At 46.7% G+C, this 18,321-nt stretch overlaps 6 protein-coding genes across 6 annotated transcripts in view; 2 read left to right on the forward strand and 4 right to left on the reverse strand.

The window, feature by feature from the left end:
- The window catches only part of LOC128305888 (nucleolar protein 4), a 289,274-nt gene that overhangs the window by 124,796 nt on the left and 146,157 nt on the right, over nt 1-18,321 (forward strand). The gene's annotated exons all lie outside the window — the stretch shown is intronic.
- Nucleotides 317-2,051, reverse strand: LOC128305902 (uncharacterized; the record flags this gene model as incomplete). The annotated part of the gene is made up of 2 exons (XM_053043536.1): nt 317-1,894; nt 1,992-2,051. Coding segments are annotated over 2 exons (1,638 nt in total), but the record flags the coding sequence as incomplete, so codon positions are not given.
- Nucleotides 3,327-5,043, reverse strand: LOC128305271 (uncharacterized). Its single transcript, XM_053042641.1, has 3 exons — nt 4,987-5,043; nt 3,601-4,893; nt 3,327-3,521 (listed from the first exon to the last, which is right to left on the reverse strand). The coding sequence occupies exons 1-3, from the start codon at nt 5,041-5,043 to the stop codon at nt 3,327-3,329; spliced, it is 1,545 nt and encodes a 514-aa protein (XP_052898601.1).
- On the reverse strand, nt 6,852-7,960 carry LOC128305281 (uncharacterized). Its single transcript, XM_053042655.1, has 3 exons — nt 7,873-7,960; nt 7,118-7,789; nt 6,852-7,049 (listed from the first exon to the last, which is right to left on the reverse strand). Exons 1-3 carry the CDS (start codon nt 7,924-7,926, stop codon nt 6,852-6,854), a joined length of 924 nt encoding a protein of 307 aa, XP_052898615.1. The 5' UTR covers nt 7,927-7,960.
- Nucleotides 9,060-11,678, forward strand: LOC128305263 (venom dipeptidyl peptidase 4). The gene is made up of 6 exons (XM_053042633.1): nt 9,060-9,323; nt 9,396-9,473; nt 9,542-9,594; nt 9,669-11,224; nt 11,296-11,501; nt 11,589-11,678. The coding sequence occupies exons 1-6, from the start codon at nt 9,060-9,062 to the stop codon at nt 11,676-11,678; spliced, it is 2,247 nt and encodes a 748-aa protein (XP_052898593.1).
- The window catches only part of LOC128305257 (uncharacterized), a 70,828-nt gene continuing 66,285 nt past the window's right edge, over nt 13,779-18,321 (reverse strand). The window contains exons 7-12 of the mRNA XM_053042624.1: nt 18,113-18,270; nt 17,884-18,005; nt 17,686-17,749; nt 17,212-17,391; nt 15,180-15,284; nt 13,779-15,094 (exon numbers count right to left, since the gene is read on the reverse strand). Of these exons, the coding sequence (XP_052898584.1) occupies nt 14,961-15,094; nt 15,180-15,284; nt 17,212-17,391; nt 17,686-17,749; nt 17,884-18,005; nt 18,113-18,270 (763 nt within the window). The 3' untranslated portion in view covers nt 13,779-14,960. The remainder of the gene's footprint in view (nt 15,095-15,179; nt 15,285-17,211; nt 17,392-17,685; nt 17,750-17,883; nt 18,006-18,112; nt 18,271-18,321) is intronic.

Below are 18,321 nucleotides of genomic sequence, written 5' to 3' on the forward strand. Positions count from 1 at the left end.
ATTCAACGCACATAGCAAGAGCCACACCACACCATGGATGTGAATTCCACCGTACTGAAGAGAAGACCGTACGACAGGGAAGTGCAACATCTTAGTAGAGATCGGATCTTTGAGATTGTGACCATTGTGGTAGTTTTTCAAGTAGTTGCCGTTCTTGGGAAGTTCATCAGTTCTTAATAAATCGGTAAACCGTCACTAGACACTCCTCTCGAAGCACTTCTCTACATACGGGAGTGAGCAGTTTACAATGCAAATAATAGCGAGCTCTTTATTTAGAATTCCTCACTACCTTAACAAAACTGTTCCAAACGCTCTTTTAGGCAATGCATTGGTTGTACGCGGCAGCAATGGCTGCGAAATCGGCAGCGGCCGCATTGGAGGTATTGGTCGTGCAAGTTGCCACTTGATTGGCAGCGCTGGCGACATCCACTACCTCAGCGGACTTAATGCTCAGGACATCCAATGCCACATTGGTGATGTAGGCCGGAGCGTTCGGTACGGTGGCGCTCGTGCACACCGTAGACGGGAAGAGTGCCGAAATGCACAGGGTAACACCGGCGGTCGAGGTGCGAATGCGTGATGCGGCCGAGTTGACCACCGCGATCGTGTTACCGACCAGGATATCCGCAACGGTCGTCGCCTGTACGACGCACGATCCTAGAGCGGTCGTGTAGTAGACGTTCGTGCGCACCGCCGTTGGCAGATACGTCTGCGAGCAGGCAACGATGGTTGCGTTCGTGCTAGCAAGGTTGTTCACCATCGTTCCAATAACGGCCGATGCGTTACCCGAGATGGAAGCGTTCGCTGATGCGACCGCATTCAGCGTTACGGTATTCAGTACGTTCAGGTTGGTCTGGAGCGACGAAACCAGATCGGTAAGGTTGTTGACTGCAAGCTGGGCAGCGGTTGTAACGCTGGCCTTTGTGTTGCCGGCAAGCAGATTGAACACACGGTTCATGTTGGCCACAGCCGTGCTAATGGTGGAGGTGGCCTGAGCCAAGGCGGCGTTCGTGGCCGGTTGTGCGTTGGCGATCAGATAGTTGAAGGAACCGACAGCGGAATTCAGCACGTTGTTGGCATTGGTCAGAGCAGAATTTACCGTCGCATTGACAGCGGCAATGCCGGCCGCACTGTACGGGACATTGGCGTTAAGTGCAAGCGATGCGTTTACTCTGGCCGCAGCGGACAACTGCAACGGAATGTTGGCCGTCGTGTACAGCACGTTGGCCGCATCTCCGAGGAAGGTCGCAATCGCATTGACACCGTTCGGGCCGAGCGCACCGAGCAAGGTCGTCGACGTACCCGGATTGGCGACGGCATTGTTGATGGCTTGGATCGCGTTGGCCAGGTCAGTGTTGAGCGTGCTGGGAAGGCTTCCCAACGCAGCAGAAACCGTGGAGCTACCGAAAACGGACGAGGCAGTATTCACGGCCGAGTTGACAGCGGTGGCAACGTTGTTGAGTGCGTTGGCGACGGCCTGACCGTTGGCGGTGGTTGGAGCACCGGTCAACCCGGTACCGATCGTGCCCAGGTTAGTTCCCACACCTCCGAGCAGTCCGTTCAGTGTGTTCGTGACGGTGGCAAGCGTGTTCCCCAGCACTGATCCTGCTGTCGAACCGATGTTGGTAATGGCCGTGTTGAGTGCGTTCAGCGTAGACGAGACCACATTGTTGACGAGGTTCAATATTGGGAGGTTCGTGTTGAACGAACCGGTACCACCAACAGTGAGACCACCGATGTTCAATCCTCCGGTAAGGCTGCCACTAGCCGACAGTGGACCAGATGTACCGGCAGCAAATCCAGAGGCCACTCCGGTCAACAACGTGGCCACACCATTCACAGCGGATCCGATGAGCGAGGTAAGTCCACTGAGCAGCTGGGGTTGAGGATCCGCCTGGAAAAGAAAGCGTTCCGTGCAAGTAAGTCACTGCGAAAATCGCAGGTACAGAGGAGTTTCTCAAGAGCTCCCCAAGAGCTGTCCTTTTACTCACCTGAACGGCAACCAACAACGCGCAAAGCAGGAAGGCTTTCTTCCACAGCATCGCGATAGGGAGTTAGTGATGTTTTTTGCTGCTTAATAAGCCGACGAAGGCAACGACTTCGATAACTGTACCAGATCGTACGGTGGACGAGTCACTTTTATACTGATCGCTTCCTGCGAAGCTGTTCCACTCCACTCAGTGGAGAGCACCCAGGTGTGATGAAACGTTTTGCGGTACACCCGACAATGCAACCCATTGTGGAGTGCGCGAAAATATCGACGCACTCTAGAAACACCACCTCGATTGATCCTCGTATACAGCGCGTGCTGGAGATGAACCATCTCGAAGCATAGGGAGATCGTCGAAGATCGCATGTAGATGACTATACGAAAACTCCGTCCCGGGCGTCGCTATGTTGTTCTGTAGACGTGATAATCAAGTTCTAAGACACATCTGCGTGCCACTCGAAGAGAAAAAGGGTGTTCGAGGAGCACAGTGTCCACCATTGTTACGGGGGCTCGTTTCGCCTGTGCAGTAGTTTTGTCAGCAATCGTGGTTTAATAAAACTACAGATCAACGTTTGTTAGTGTATGACGCGTTGCTTGTGGGGGCCCAGCAGGACAGCTCGGTTGGCAATTGTTCCAAAGGAGACTCGAATGGAAAAAAAAACATTCAACACTGTCCTCCCTTCATGAGTTCAAGGTCCAGATCACGTGGGAGTAGGTGCAAAAGAAGCTGTTGGTAGATGCAACGGCGGATCAAACGGTAGGTGGAGTAGGAGTAGGAGTTCTTACTGCGCTTTTCGCATTGTCTCATGTCAAGGGCCTCAATGCCCCCCCCCCCCCCCTTCTTCATCGTTTTTAAAATTAGAGGTCTCAACTATAATTCCGCCCTGGGCCTCCAAGTGGATTGATCAATGTTTGCCTGAAATGGTAGAACTAAACCTCTGGTCGTTATAGTGCTACTAAAGAAGAAGTACATGAAATAGAGCAATTGCCACAATGACAAAGTCAGACCAACTGATGCAATGTATTCCTAGGAAGTCCTCCTCTGTTTTCTCCTAATAAGATATCTTCTTCACTTTACTTTAGTAGTTCCATCCATCTCATAAAGATCACAAAAACCAACGACCCACAACCTTGATGATAATGCTCAGTGAAAGTAACCGGCAACAATTTTTGTTAAACAGTTGTCGTCCGTTTTGTTTATCGTGTAATGCCTAAATCGTTCAGCTCTTACTAACATCCGTTAATTTTGTTAAGACCCATCGATCAATGATAAAGTTTATTATTTCGTTGAGTACTCGCAACTAATTCGTATAACTACATACATCCACGAGCTCTACTACTGGTTGGAGGTCTGACAGGCAGCCAGCAACGCGTCCAGTGCGGCAGCCTTTGCCACCAGCCCCTGGTTCATAATGACGCCGCAGCTTTCCACACGTTGTACCGTCGCCAAACTCTCCAGATTGATCATCGCAACGACCAACTTCGTCTGGATGCTGACATCCTTCATCAGAGAATCGTTCATGGTGACCATCTGTGGGAACGAGGGAAGGGGAGAGTTAAATCGGTCGTCGCCACTCGCTGTCACCGGTGGTACGGTGTGCCATACTCACCTCCGAAAGGCATTTCGCGATGCCGGCCTTTATCACTGGCGTTGAGGAGGTAGAGCCCAGATTGAGACAGAAGTCGATACGGTTCGCAATGGTGCGCGTCTGCTCGCGCAGCACCATGTTGTACTCGCTGATGAACGGATCCGTGTATCCGGTGTTGGCGAAATCGTTCAAGCATTTCTGCAACCCGTCGCGCATATTGTTCTCGAGGTTCGTGATCGCACCGCCGTACTTGTCCTTGCAGCTATTCGCGTAGATACCACCAACCGACAAGGAAGAGGCCAGCTTGAACAGCAAACTATCCATCACTGGCAGCAATGACTGGACGTTGCCCTGAAGGAACGCTTCTGCACCGGTAAAGAGCTGCGTCATCTGGGTCTGTAGACTGGTGGCGAAAATGCTCGCGACGCTCTGGATGGCAGCGGTCGTGGTCGTGATCGAGGTGTTCAGCAGGAGCGCGTTGGTACGGGTGGTCGAATCCTGCATGAATGGGTTCACACGCGACAGCCGATTCACGATGTCGTTAACACCCCCACCGGCCTCACCGTTCACCTTGCCCTGGTAGGAGCTGATGCGGCTCACCACCTGGTTGTAGTAATCGCGCTGGGTGTTGTTGACCGAGGTCAGTGCGTTGGTCATGTCGTTGCTGTAGCTGTTCAGAACGTTGGCCGCTTGTTCGAAGGAGGTACGGATATTACGGACGGTGGTCGTGAGTCCCTTCTCGGCCGTCGTCACCACCGAAATTGCACCGGCAAGGTTGAACAGTGTCGCTGGCTTAATGTTCGCCGACACGGTGCTGGCTGAGAGGGGTCCGGCCGCCATTACCGCCACCACCTGCTTGTACAGTGTGTCCAGGTAGGTCGAGATGTCCGTCATCGCCGTCTGGATCATCGTCATCCAGGACGTGAGGGCATCACTGTTCTGGGTCGAGGTGGACGTTTGAATTTTCGTTATCAATGCTCCGGCCTGGTCGAGTGCAACGAACGCCCGATCGATGGTGGCGTTCATGCTGCCGAACATACAGGACGGTGCCAGCTGCCGCTGGCTAGCCACGATCGAGATGTTGCGCAGTACTTCGTTCACGTTGACGGTGATGTTGCCGACGAGTGAGACCAGTGCCTCGCCGGACGCAACCAAACTGGTTGAACCGTTCAGCTTCGATATCTGGTAGCCACCGATCGCGCCTTGCAGATCGGAGGTAGCCGACCCCACCATATTCGCCGACGACAGAACGTTCGGATTGTTCTGGGTAACATAGTCGATGGCCGTATCCAACCCCAAGTCGGGTGAGGCATTCTAGAACGGAACGGGAACGGAAAAGCGAGGAACCCCAAGGCATGATCATTAGGAGTCGGTCGGAAAGAAGCAGCAAGAGAAGGTTCCACTTACAGCCAATCCACATAGCAGTGGTATTAGAAGGATGACCGAAGATCTCCACATTCCCATGGTGATCGCAATTGGATGAAACACACTACACACTATGCAAGATCGGTCGGATGGCTGCTATATCGTACCGTAACACACTTACTCCACCGTACTAGTTTCACTGCGTGCGATCGGTTCGAGCGCTTCTGGCATACTCCGCCGTGTCTGCACTGGTGGATCTGTTCTAGTTTTTGGGACCGTCTGTTTGCTAAATCTGGCAACTTCAAACGAAACCACCACGATGTGGGGAAACGGATAGATCCCCTGCCTGCTTTGCCGACGTGTCCATAGCATAGGGGGACCACCGAACGCTTTCGCCATCCAGCCTACCTGCGCAATCGGTTTCGCTGCTCGGATGCTCCACGTCTTGTCACAGAAGAACCTCACTCGACACACCGGCCCAGGCGTTCAAATATTTGAACAATCGCATCTCGGTGGCGTTCTCGGGATGCTGAACACCTACACGAAAATGGGGCTGTAATATGGTGGGGAAGAAATCCTTGAAATTAAAATCTATTTCAAAGATGTGATCCCATAATGTTAAACTGACAAACCAAACTGGGAGCATGTACTAAAATGCCATGTAACACATTATCGAGTAGTGTTGGAAAGTTCATAATCTTCTTAATTAGATGTCCACCTAACCGCGCCTTTGTTTGTGGCGTTAATATTAAAGTTAAAGCCACGACTGAAACTGTCGCCAGGCAGGCATTGTACAGCTGGACAAATATGTACCCATAACGGGCCCTACTACAAAAACTATTACTCAAATCACTCAAATCTCTCGTTGCGTGTATTATGAAGGATACATATCACCCATTTTCTCGATTCCTCGTTAGTGTAACCTTGAAGAATTCGTTGCAAACCTTCGTGTGATACTTTTTCTGAGTATCGAGGGCTTCTAAAGGCACTACCTGATCGTGACGCTTTTCTACGAAAAACACCTGACATAATATTGAACCATCAGACAATACTGAGAAAATGGCTAATGGCGTCTGCTTGGTCTGTGAACAATTCTTTGAATAGTTTGTTCAATTGAATGGCAGTACAATACTGCCATGTCATATCAAGTCTGTTACTACTATTGTATGTTAACTGAAGCTAAAAGCTATTCCTCTTTAGTGCTAAAGGATGTTTTTAATATCATTTTTCGATATTAGCACAATCTAGGACTTAACAGGGCTATGCAAAAAAAATCCTAAAGCTCATTAGATCAATGCGTTCGATTTTGCCTTGAGCTAAACACATTTCTCGATCCTCGATACATTCTTCTCCAAGAACACATCTTCATCCTAACCTCAATTTAAATGTTCTCAGGTGTTTTCTAACACAAATCACAGGCACAGGCCAGGGTGGGTCGTTTTTGGTGAGTTGCAAAAACAAAACCAAGGTCGGTTCGAAAGAAAAACAATCGTTTGCCAAATCACTTGATCAAACTTGCACCAATATATTGCACGTTGCAGTAGGGTGAATCGAGCGCCATTATTAGCATGAAAATAAGAATAAAATATGGAAGGACCCGCGAGGATTGTAAATGTAAATACTATCAAGTCGCATGTTATTGTGGAGTCTCTCTGTCTTGGAGAGCCCTATGATGAGCTGATACTTTTAAGTATACTTTTGGAAGAATTTCAATTCCCTCAGCAATCAACAGCTGATATTATCCTGCTTCTAGCGAGAGAGTTCTTTCATCGTGACACAATTCTGAATAGACAAACGAAATATTTTTAGATTTGTACGATTTCTTTACATTAACCAAAGAAAACATAAACGGCCCGGCTATACTGTGGTCTGTACTCGGTCTCGTCTATCTTCCTCGCTTTCATTCTCTACTGGCCATTCTGTAGGCACTGATTAAGCGCTGGCATGATTGCGTCCGCCATTGCGGCGTAAGTCTTGCTGACTTGGTTAACGCAAGATTTGACCCGATCGTTCGATGCGACCACCTCCAGCTGCAGCATGGTGTTGACAAGCAGGTACTGCTGAGCCATCGTTGCCTTATAGAGAGGTGCGACATTGGTCGAGATCTGGAAAAAACAATATTTTTAAATAATTTGAAAGCTTTTAGCATGATGTGTGTATATTTGTTACATACCGCCTTCAGACAGGCGGCAATTTCTGCCTTCACTTCTCCGCGAGAACTAGTCGAACCGAGACCAGTGCAGTAGCGTATATGGTTGCTTAACGCCTGATAGTGTTGTCTCATGAGCGTCATGTAGTTGTTCAGGATCGAGGACACACGGCTCAACTCGTTGTTCTCGTCGTTCAGACAGTCCTGGATGCGGTCGGCAGCCTGATTCACCAGATCGTTCGCCGTGTTGGAGAACCGTGAGCGACAGTCGGACAGGTATGGTGACGAGGAGGTGGTAATGGCGTTAAAGTACGAAGACTGAGCCGTGCTGAACGAGCTGAACGTTGCGCTAACCGACGCCTGCGTTTTGGTGTTCATGCAAGTGCCCACCGTGGAGAAGCTGGCCGATATGGTAAGCGATGCCGACACACTCGAGCTCAGGGTGGTGCTTGATGCTGAGAGTACATCCGATGCGAGCAGCGCATTGTCACCGATTTGCTTGTCCGACAGGAAACTGGTAAGCGTGTCCGAGGCCGACCGCAGCTGATTGGACATGTCGGTACGCAGACTGGTGAACTTGGACGCGTAATCGTTCACCTTGCTCACGATGTTGTTCGAGAAGGATGTCAGCGTGGAATTGATGGAGCTACGTCTGTTAACGATCGTGTTATCCAACTGAGCGGATACATTGTGCAGCTGAAACGATTGAACAGAATAAAAAGAAATGAAGCATGGGAATGATCGTCCTAGTAGAGGATGTTTGAACACCGAGTACTCACGTTAATTGCAAGCGCCGCCAGTACGGCGAACCACAGCAGGGAACGGCGCGTCATGATTTTGGTCTACCGATAGGTCTAGTATCTCCTCACGTTCGAAATGCCGATAGTCGACTAAATCCAGCGCACCGTTTGTCAGCGAGTGTAGTATAGAATCTGGATCGCTTGGTTGTCAGAACAGTTGACAAAACTTCACCCAAAAAAAAGGTGTCTCCAAGACCTCGAGGTTTGCCCACACAAGCGCGACACAGATACACACGCACAATTCATTGTTTGAACAAACTTCTTCATTTTCTTGCAATCGTGATGTGATGTGTTTAAGGTTGGGGTGTTACGCATGGGCGGTATGGTTTTATTTTTCCATCTCTCTTTATCCTTTCCGTTCCGTGATTCATCTGAGCAGCCTCTGATTTATATCTCGTATAGGATCCAGTTGTACAAATGCCGTGATGGAAACACTGCTGATGCTGTTCAGTATCATTCGTAGAACGATTTATCACTGTGTAGTATGCAAAGAAGCGGCTCAACGATAAGGATGTTCGGCATTCGAACAAACTACCAACGATTTTCCTTAACGGTCACAGATTCTCTCTCTTCTTGGCGTAACAAGCTACTAGGTCATGCCAGAAAACTGTTGCTAAGACAACGCATAGATGATCACAGACTACTATAGAGTACTGTTTTATTGCTACTCACTGTCAATTATTGGAAGTACTAGTGACGTAGTCCTTCTCGTATCATGGAATTTCCTCTTGGAATTCTATGTATCCAATAATGTCAACTCAACTCCGAGTACTAATAAGTCAAGTGTCTTCCCCCCAAGCCCTTCTCTCCCTTAGTCTCCTGTACCAGTAATCCAACACCTTGTACAATAACGTTTGATTGTCAATCACACTAATTCCTTACAAGCTTGTCATTGCTTTCGAAGCAGTCCGCTATCTACATTCCGCACCGTGTAACGCATACGGATGTACGACCCGCTCCCATCACACCTATCGAAAATGATAGCAAAAGATTACATTATCAGCAAATTGGTTGCGGGTCGTAAACCTACGGCGAACCTACAAGATGCATATAGAGGACTTTAGTGGGTTTCATTTAATTAACTGACCGCCACCGACGAGACCGGTGTGCTTCGTAAAGTGAGAGTGTGGGTATTGGAACGAACCCAAGTAGCCCTGGTGTATCACATGATGCAGTACTCCGTACTGTTTGTCTTTTGGTGCTGCTGCATGTTTGGTGGTCGTACCTTGGCAGCTCCGTTCGATGGAAAACAATCGTCCGAGCTGAAAGATTTCACCTTTGACGAAATCATCCCGAACCAGTTCGGATTGCGCAGCTTCAACGGCACGTGGTTGTCTGGAGATGAACTGCTGTACAGGAATGGTGGAGAATACGTGAAGCTGAACTTAAACACGGGGGACAGTGTGGTGGTGATCACTACTGATGTTTTGGTAGGTTGGAAGAAATTGATCTAAAAAGGAAATGTTTGGCTCAAACTGATTTTTCATTCTTTTCTTCCGCAGAGTCAATTCCGCGGAGCATCGATTCAGTTGATTAAACCCGATTTCACCAAAGTCCTCGTCCGATATGATGTCCGAACGGTAGGCAGAAACGGTGATGGGAGAGTGATCGAATTTGCAACCTCATGCACAATCCCTCTTTTTCGCAGGTGTTTAGACATTCGTCTCTTTCCAAGTACGCAATCTACGATACATTGGACGGGTAGGTAGATAACATTGTCCTCGCTGGCGTAAGGGACCATAAGTGTAGCTGATCGTTCTTGGCGGCCCTTTCAGATCTGTATACTACATTGCAAACCAGGAGGAAGTGTCCATCTGCATTCTCTCGCCGACCGGACAAAGCCTCGCGTACGTGAAGGATAACAATGTTTACTACCGAGCTTCGCTGCTTAATCCAGTGGAACAGCCTCTTACGCTCGATGGTGTTACCGGTGTAATATACAACGGAATCCCCGATTGGGTGTACGAAGAGGAAGTGTTCGGTACGGATGCGACACTGTGGTTTTCACCGAACGGACGCCGATTGGCCATGGCAAGTTTTGATGATCGTGATGTGAAGGAGTTCTCGTACCACCTTTACGGTTCACCGGATGATACGGACAAGCAATATCCGGAGGAGTTGCGAATTCGCTACCCAAAGGTTAACACCACCAATCCGACCGTACATCTGCGGGTGACGGATCTGTCTGCGAGTGAACCCACTTGGGTGGAACTTCCAGCACCGCTAGCCACCGTCGGTGAGGATCATGTGCTCGGCACTGTCAACTGGGCCGGTGAGGATGTGCTAGGTGTGATTTGGACCAACCGTCGACAGAATGTGGCCACATTCCAGAAGTGTCAAACCACCGTCGGAACCTGCACGGAAGCGATCAGATTCGATCGACCCAATGGATGGTACGACTTATATACGCCGCGCTGTTATGGACCCAATCGGTGCTTCTTGATGGGCGATAATAATGGATGGCGCGCTGTGATGGAACTCGTCGATGGATCTTCTCCTGTTGCCCGCACTCCGTCAGGTTTTACCGTTTCCTCCATCAACGGGTATGACGAACAGTCCCAGGCTCTCTACTATACAGCTGTTCCGGCAAGTCAACCGCATCATCGGCATGTGTACCGCAATGAGGAATGTCTCACGTGTGGCTTAACCGACGAGCTCGAGGGTTCTGTAGCATGTAATTTTGCAAGCGTAGCATTCAGTGCGGATCTGTCGTACATGGCAGCGACATGCTCCGGACCGACACCTTCCTACACGCAAATCTTCCGTACCAGCGATCGACAGCTCGTGGCAGACTGGGAGTGGAATATGGAGCGTCGTGAGCAGTTAAAACAGTACAAAACCGTTTCGGTACGATTCCTGCGCGTCCCAGTTGGTGGTGGTAACTTCCAGGCATCTGTTCGACTCTACCTTCCACCGGAGATTGACTTCGAGTCCCCCTCCGCAGCCACTCGCAAATATCCAATGGTGGTGAATGTGTATGCTGGACCAGATTCCGTTCGTGTCACAGATAGCTTCAGTGTTGGGTTTGCGAACTACATGGCCACGACCAAGGGTATCATCTATGCGCAGATTGACGGTCGTGGTACGGGTAATCAGGGCTACGAGTTCCTGTTCACCATCAACAACCGGCTCGGAACGTACGAAATGGAGGATCAGATAGCAGTTGCCCAGTATCTACAGCAAACGTACGCGTTCATTGACCCTCAGCGTACCGGTATCTGGGGCTCGAGTTACGGTGGCTATGCAACCGCCATGACACTGGAGAAGGATCACGAGCAGGTGTACCGTTGCGGTATCTCGGTGGCACCGGTTACTTCGTGGATGTTTTACGGTAAGATCGGGCACTGGCCGAACCAGGTAAGGTACCCCAGGGCACTTATCACAATCAATATCCGTCTACAGACTCTATCTACACCGAACGCTACATGGGACGTCCGACAGACAATGGAGCAGGGTATGATCGTAGTGATATCAGTAGCTTCACCGACGAGCTGAAGAACCATCTGTTCCTGCTGATTCATGGTACCGCGGACGATAACGTTCACTATCAACAGTCGATGGTGTTTGTGCGTGCCTTGCTGGATCACGACATCGACTTCGAGCAGATGGTAATGGACCTGCTGATGGTGTGCTGTAGGTTCTTGCAGTTGACAGCAAACTAATCTGTTGCATATCTTCTTCCAATTTGTTTGCAGAGCTATCCGGATGAGGCCCATTCGCTGTCGGGTGTACAGCGTCATCTGTACCACACGATGGATCAATTTTGGGATCAATGCTTCGCGTAAAATATGTGACCAGTAGTATATAGTATGGGATATCCTGTAGAAGTAGGATGTTTACCAACCTCACATATTCACGTATTCAGCCAGAAATAAGTGTTGAAAGTTATTAGTTTTGAACCACTTGAATCCGAAAATAGTTTTTTTTTCATTTGGACAACTGTGGAAGAAAATAGAGAGTAATGATTTCTAACTATTTAAGCATGTTTCCCCAATATAGCTATTATTGTCTCTTTCCTTTCAATGAAATCACCCTTGGAAGAGGCCGTTTTACCATTTTCAATACCAAGAGATCATCCACGAAGTAACTTTCGGAGACATTCATGATACGTCATTCCAGTACTTAATAGTAGTTAGTTAGTAGTCTCATCTTGTTTCATGCTTATGCTAATCCACTATGATCTACTATTGGTTACTGATATCAACAGTAACTTCACCTCAAACTTAGACCAGTATTCGCGGCATCCACTAGTCGGATTCGCTTGTATTTTGTTAATACCTACCTGAATCGGAGTTGAACACGTTGTACCAAGGGAATAGTATCGATTCCGACTCTGGGTCGATCTGTAAAATCCTCAACTTATGGGATGATTTGAATGAATGGAGAAGAGAAGATACTTATAATCTGTAAATATAAAAGAGGTTATGGTAGATGACGCAATGCTGTTTGAAATGCTGTTGCATCCTTGAACGATGGGAACTCTCTGAAGCTAATGGTCGAAGGTTTTTCTGTACCTGTTTTATGCCTCGCCAGAGATGTGTACACCATCTGACTCGTTGACTCGGATCACCAAGCATTTCAAGCAACACATTATTGATGATTCAATCATCAGCAACAGAGCCGCAGGATGTCATTTAATAGTTTAGTTTTTATTTAGCACTTTTTGCTCTTTTTTGTCCTTTTTTACAGACCTCATTCACACATTCAACGGATGGCACACTCCTTCATCCAGTAAGGAAGTATGGTTTCATATATATTGGATTTGTGTTCATCTTTATTTTGTCTCCTTCACGCTATTCTGTAGTAATTGATTTGTGACCAGTGGGAACTTTCTGTTTTCTTTTACTTCTTGTTTACTTCATAACCTATCCTTCACTGTATTCCATTCCCTGTTGCGCATCGAAGCATAAGTTTAAACGCGATTAATAAGTCCAACTAGGGCCACGTGGGATTTATAAGGGTGTGGGTGTGAGTGTTTGAGTGTTTTTGCACCAGTTTCTATAGCCTTATGTTTATAATATTTCATCTCGTGCCGCGAGCATTGTTCAGGCGTCCTAACGACCCCTTCAGACCTAACGAATTAACCTTTGTTTTGCCCGGTTCGATCGGTTCGATCGGCTGTGTACGACGGCGGGGAAGGAAAGATAAATGCAGTGTATAGCAAAATATGTGTTTATTTTATTTTATTTTTGGTTTTTACGTCGCTTTCTACGTCGGAGCTTCGTGTCCTCTTGTCTCTCCTATCACATCTTGTGTGTCGCATACAAGCAGAAGAATCATATGATATGCATTGCAATTGTTTTGTCAGTTTTCTGCCGGCGGGTGCGAGCTGTGTTGAAGATGTCTATCAGAAAGTGCTGAAATGAATACTATCAGGCGGGAAAACAATTCGAAGATGCTCATAAACGGCGAGAAGCATTTTAACATAAACACGTACAATAGCGTCCTAATGGGCGGTAGTGTGTGCGTGTGTTTGTGTGGGGAGGAATTTTGGTCCACCATGTAGATTTGTGTTTACACGTTTAATTGGTGAGATAGATCAAAATAATGTGTGCACTGCTCCTGGCAACTTGTATTACGAACCAACGGGTTCATATTCTTTTCCTGTTCATTTCGCTGCTGTAACTGCTTTTGTTTAATCTAATCTTTGGCAATAGCAATTGTTTGTCGCCGTGTTGTTCGTGTGTCATAGTTGTGGGCCGTACATTCGCTTGAGAGCCATTTTACTAGCGGTGGTTCCAGTTTGTGTTTAAATGTCCAACCAACTGCTCTTCGGCAGATTGTGGTTTGCGTTTAATTGAGTTCGAGAACGAGGGTTTCTACCCCCTGGGTTGTATTCATGTGGATGAGTGCGAATTATAGCGAACTAGAGCCGTTTCGAGACATTCTCAAGCAATAGCAACCTGTTTCTTTGTAATCTTCACATGTTCCAGTGGCCAAATAATCCTCATCCCACGTTTGGTGTCAGCAAAAAAGCGACATACATGCTAAATTTTCTTATACTTCATGCTTCTACTCACAAATCCACATCCATTAACAGTCTTGCATCGGTTAGCTTCTCCTTTTTTGTTCTTCTCTTTGTTCGGTGTGCTGCTGCTCTGCAATCAATAATTCATCCCATTTTAAGCTAATTCCTATTCTGTCATCTATCCCACGCCGGCTCACTGCCAATATCTCTGTACAATTATGTCCGGAATTGTGCAACTTTTCGCTTGCCTCTCTCCGCGCTGCCTTAAACTGCCTTTCCTTTTACCTTTCGCGCTCCATAACATGAGTATAAACGGTCTCGGAAAAAAGCTTGTAAAAGCGTGCAGTAAAAGGTTTATTTTTTTGTGTGTTTGGTTTAGTGCACAATTGTTAAACGGCGCCATATCAAGGTAATGTCTACAGCAAACTGCTTTTGTTCATTTCTTTGTTCGGCTTCGGCTTTTCCTGGATTGATCTGTGATGTGTTGGTTGTATTCTTATGCAAGCTTGAGACGAATTTATCATTTGTAAACACCAACACCACAGGGATGTCTTGCCGCTTCATATACGCTAAATCGCGTAAATGGATTGATGTTTTCTTTTGCACATTATCAACAATTCCAGTTTCTAGGGTCGTTGTGTTCAGCGCCATATCCGTAGGGAACACACCCGATTCACTGCGGCTCAGGTTCACTGCCATGCTGAACAGAGTGTAACAAATAAACACATTACACTTTATTCTTTTGCTTCTTCCAACATACGCACTCAAAACACGTAAAACGAAACTTTGTAACACAATGGACAAAACCAAAACTTTTTTGTCGCCCCCTGAATGAAAAAGAAGGAAACCTAACTCTCGTAATAGATGGCGTGATGTTGTGGAAAGATTGAATGTGATGATTAGTAGAGTGCATCGAGTATGCGCTGTGTCGCGTAGCAGCTTACTACACGCGCCCACGCATGCGGAACAATGCAAACTTCCATGCGTATGCCTCCCAGCTGAACACATTCGGGGGGGTTTCCCATCGTATAAGGAAAGGATGCGTTGCTTATGGAGATGATGAGCTGGGTGGGGCACAGGAGGCGGATGGTTAACACTTTTACAGTTCAGCCAGTTCCTTACTCTCTAGATCAAGGCGTTGCTTTCTCTTGTTGCGATATCGCATGATGACCGCAAACACGATGCCATTAACAACAAATAGTCCCGCTATGATGAGCGAGGGAATGAGAATATCTGCAACAAAAACAACAAAATCATCGTTAATGTACGTTACTATGGAGACGAAGGGGTTTTAGTTTAAGTACTCGCGTCATCTTACCGTAAACAGTGTCCGCCTGCTTATCCGACATGTTGTCACTATCGCTGTATCTTCGCTTCTGTTCGTAATGCGACACAAGACCGCTCCCTTCGGTAGCTCTTTTTTCTAAAAATAAACACAGTAAAAGATCACATGTAGGTTCCGTAAGGTAACGTAACGAGAGGGAGAGAAGTAACACGTCGGTCAAAATAAATACGGTTTGTATCTAATTTCCCCAAGAGACAACGGTGCATTCGGTTCGGTTTGATCTGTTTGATCTTATGATTCTTACCAAACAGAGACAGTCTAACGTGCGCGAGCGATATGAATGAGTTGAGTCGAACGCTATGCTTCCCGTGTTTAGTCGGGTGTACCATGTGATGCAAGACACTGACCGTATGCCCACAGTCCTAATACACTTGAGGCAATCAAGCAACGTTCAATCGGATGCTGATAACGAACGAACAATCCCCATCCAAAACATGGTACCATACCAACACTCTCGTCTGTAAGAGATAATGATTCCCAACAAAGAACTGTACATTAACGTCCAGTCCAGTCGATTACTGTGTATGCTGGTGAAGCAAGACACTCTACTGCGATCGATATAGGAGTGTGTGGTGTGCGTGCAAGCAATAGAATATTTTAATAGAGGAAGATTATGCTGCCATCAATGGAAGCAGAGTGCACAACAATAGCATTCATTTATTCAAATAAGTTGCAATGACGCCACCATTTATTTTTATATATAAAATATACTGTCAATCCTCCTATAAGGAGACAATTCCGTTCATGCTTAATATAGACCTATAAAGAGAAATAGCATTTATCTCATACACAAAATTCACTCGTGGAGTCACTGCATCGTACGGAAAATCTATTTTATCTACTACAGCAGAAACTTATTCCTCGAAATTAGTAACTCCATAAGTTCTTCGGTTGTTGGGTATGCTGCATATGCTCCATTAGAAGCGGATGGATGCTGTTGTTTTCAATTCTCAATTCTACACTATCGGTTTGGGTTTGGTTTGATGAAGGTTTTCAAACCCATGAATGTAAGAATTTAAATGGTTAGTAAAACGGCGTATATTGAGTTTAATAAACTTGAAATAGAAAGTATCGTTAGTGCAAAGGACTTCAACAGCGTCATTAGCATGTACATCACACGATACAACTGACTAGCGTAAAAGATGGGCAAAGCATGTCTAAGCTCGTAACGTTCTCGGTTTCGATTTTCTACACGTGGCCGGACACTACCGCTGTGCGGTCGTGATGTGAACGGTTGTGTTAATTTTTGAACAGAAGCTGTTTACTAAACGTTTAACGACCATTCCTGAATGGTTTCTGGTACGTGTCAAGCTGGACGTGTATATTTTTACGCTGCGAAACAACACAACGGTGCGTCTTCTGTCGCTCTCAGTTTCTACAGCGAAAAACATCACAAACTACACTGTACGGTGATTACAACATCGTAAATCAATCAGTTTAAGCAGTTGGTTTTGGGTAAAAAATAGTCTACGTCAAATACGATACCAGTTCGATTGTGAGGTAATTAACTTTGAATGTGTCTTATATTTAGCATAAACGACTGAAATTGTGTAATGCCAATACATACTACTAATGGACATTCCCAGGGGGATCTAATTTAATCTGGAGCTCACGGAAGAAACACATTGCGCGTACAGTTGTAATGGAAAGTCATACATAGTCATACATTGGAAACAAATTAAATTTTTGGGCGAAGGATTGGTTTCGATTGCTGATGGTTTGAGACATAGCGAATAGAAATTTACTGACCGTAACATGCATGATTAACCAACCGAAATGCAGGCACGTGTATATAATTCGCTTCAAGATGTTCCTATCGTTAATTGATAAAACTTTCTTTAAAATCTGTGAACACGAGCCCGTTGGAATAAATTTAGCTATTTCCGTCTTCCAGCACGGATGTACGAACAACTTCACAGAAGAACATGAACTGCATCTAATTGCCCTTTTGTGCACCCGTCCAAACATTTGCAATGCAGCAGCTGCTACCGTTAGATGCGCTTACCTATGCAGGCCGGAAGTGGACGATTCCAGGTATGTTTCGCCGTGCAGATTAGCTCCCGAACACTTTCACCGGTATCCGGAAACACGTGCAATGGATCACAGACGTACTTCACGCGATGTTCAGTTCTTCGCACCAGCCGCATGTGCCCGGGCGTTGGTGATGGCAATTCGCAGCCTAATGCTGTAACAACAACAAAATCGACAAAACTGTTTAGACGACAAAGCGTGCAAAGCCGTGCAAAGGCAACAAGCATAAACAAACGCACAGGAACGTCAAACTTGACGACAGTTTTAACGAAACGTCAAACGATTGCACGAAATTGAAATTGAGTGAAATATTTCATCGAGGATTTCGCTGAAATATTTCATTCAGTTTCATACAAACGGTAATTTTTTTTTTTTCTTACACTTCGTAAAATATTGAATATTATTGGAAGTATGTATCGTATCGGACACATTCCCACCTGCTACTCACCTGTATAATGGACTAGCACACCGCGTTTGGGATAGATAACTTTGGTTGTCGTCCTCACAGAAACCTTTTGCGTACAATTGCGGAAGGATAGGAGGAACGAATAGATTAAGAAAGAGTAGAGTACGGTAACGATACCCGACAAGGATACCGCAGTTCCTGCGTCAATGTAATTAATCATACTTTGTGCGGTCTACCTACCTCAAGGCGTTCCTGTATGCTGACGATCTCGATCGGACGGCTGCTTTCGGTGCAGCTGTGAAAAAGCGTCTGGTTCGTGTTAAGATCGACCACTTGCAGATAATCTCGACACTCGTCGTCATCTACCCCGTGCCAGGGAGAAAAAAGGATAAAATGTAAAGTTTCCCAAGCACCGCCGGAAGCCTTGCTTTTAGTTACTGCAATACATGATTCATTTATTTCGACTTACAGCGTAACGCTAGGTCCAGCACGGTAAGCTTAATCCTTTGATGCACTCCAGCGTAGAGTGTCCACCGGCAGGTACTATCTCCGATGTAATACTTCGGATAGCTGGGCGTCATGAGAAACCCTTGCCGGAGAGGATGCTTCAGTAATGTCCGCTGCACACTAAAAGAGCATACAGATTGAACGATAGTGCAGTGCCATTAAAGTTCCCAG

This window comes from Anopheles moucheti, chromosome 3 (assembly GCF_943734755.1).
Source record: "Anopheles moucheti chromosome 3, idAnoMoucSN_F20_07, whole genome shotgun sequence".
Taxonomy (NCBI): domain Eukaryota; kingdom Metazoa; phylum Arthropoda; class Insecta; order Diptera; family Culicidae; genus Anopheles; species Anopheles moucheti.

What these genes read in the sequence shown, in the direction of transcription:
- LOC128305271 (XM_053042641.1), bottom strand. Translation starts at nt 5,043, where the DNA reads ATGGGAATGTGGAGATCTTCGGTCATCCTTCTAATACCACTGCTATGT. An exon ending in CACTGCTATGTGGATTGGCT is followed by an intron (nt 4,894 to 4,986) that starts GTAAGTGGAACC and finishes GTTCCGTTCTAG; the next exon opens with AATGCCTCACCCGACTTGGG. An exon ending in TCGCGAAATGCCTTTCGGAG is followed by an intron (nt 3,522 to 3,600) that starts GTGAGTATGGCA and finishes TCGTTCCCACAG; the next exon opens with ATGGTCACCATGAACGATTC.
- LOC128305263 (XM_053042633.1), top strand. Translation starts at nt 9,060, where the DNA reads ATGATGCAGTACTCCGTACTGTTTGTCTTTTGGTGCTGCTGCATGTTT. An exon ending in ATCTACGATACATTGGACGG is followed by an intron (nt 9,595 to 9,668) that starts GTAGGTAGATAA and finishes CGGCCCTTTCAG; the next exon opens with ATCTGTATACTACATTGCAA. An exon ending in ACATCGACTTCGAGCAGATG is followed by an intron (nt 11,502 to 11,588) that starts GTAATGGACCTG and finishes ATTTGTTTGCAG; the next exon opens with AGCTATCCGGATGAGGCCCA.
- LOC128305281 (XM_053042655.1), bottom strand. Translation starts at nt 7,926, where the DNA reads ATGACGCGCCGTTCCCTGCTGTGGTTCGCCGTACTGGCGGCGCTTGCA. An exon ending in TGGCGGCGCTTGCAATTAAC is followed by an intron (nt 7,790 to 7,872) that starts GTGAGTACTCGG and finishes CAATCGTTTCAG; the next exon opens with CTGCACAATGTATCCGCTCA. An exon ending in TTGCCGCCTGTCTGAAGGCG is followed by an intron (nt 7,050 to 7,117) that starts GTATGTAACAAA and finishes TGTTTTTTCCAG; the next exon opens with ATCTCGACCAATGTCGCACC.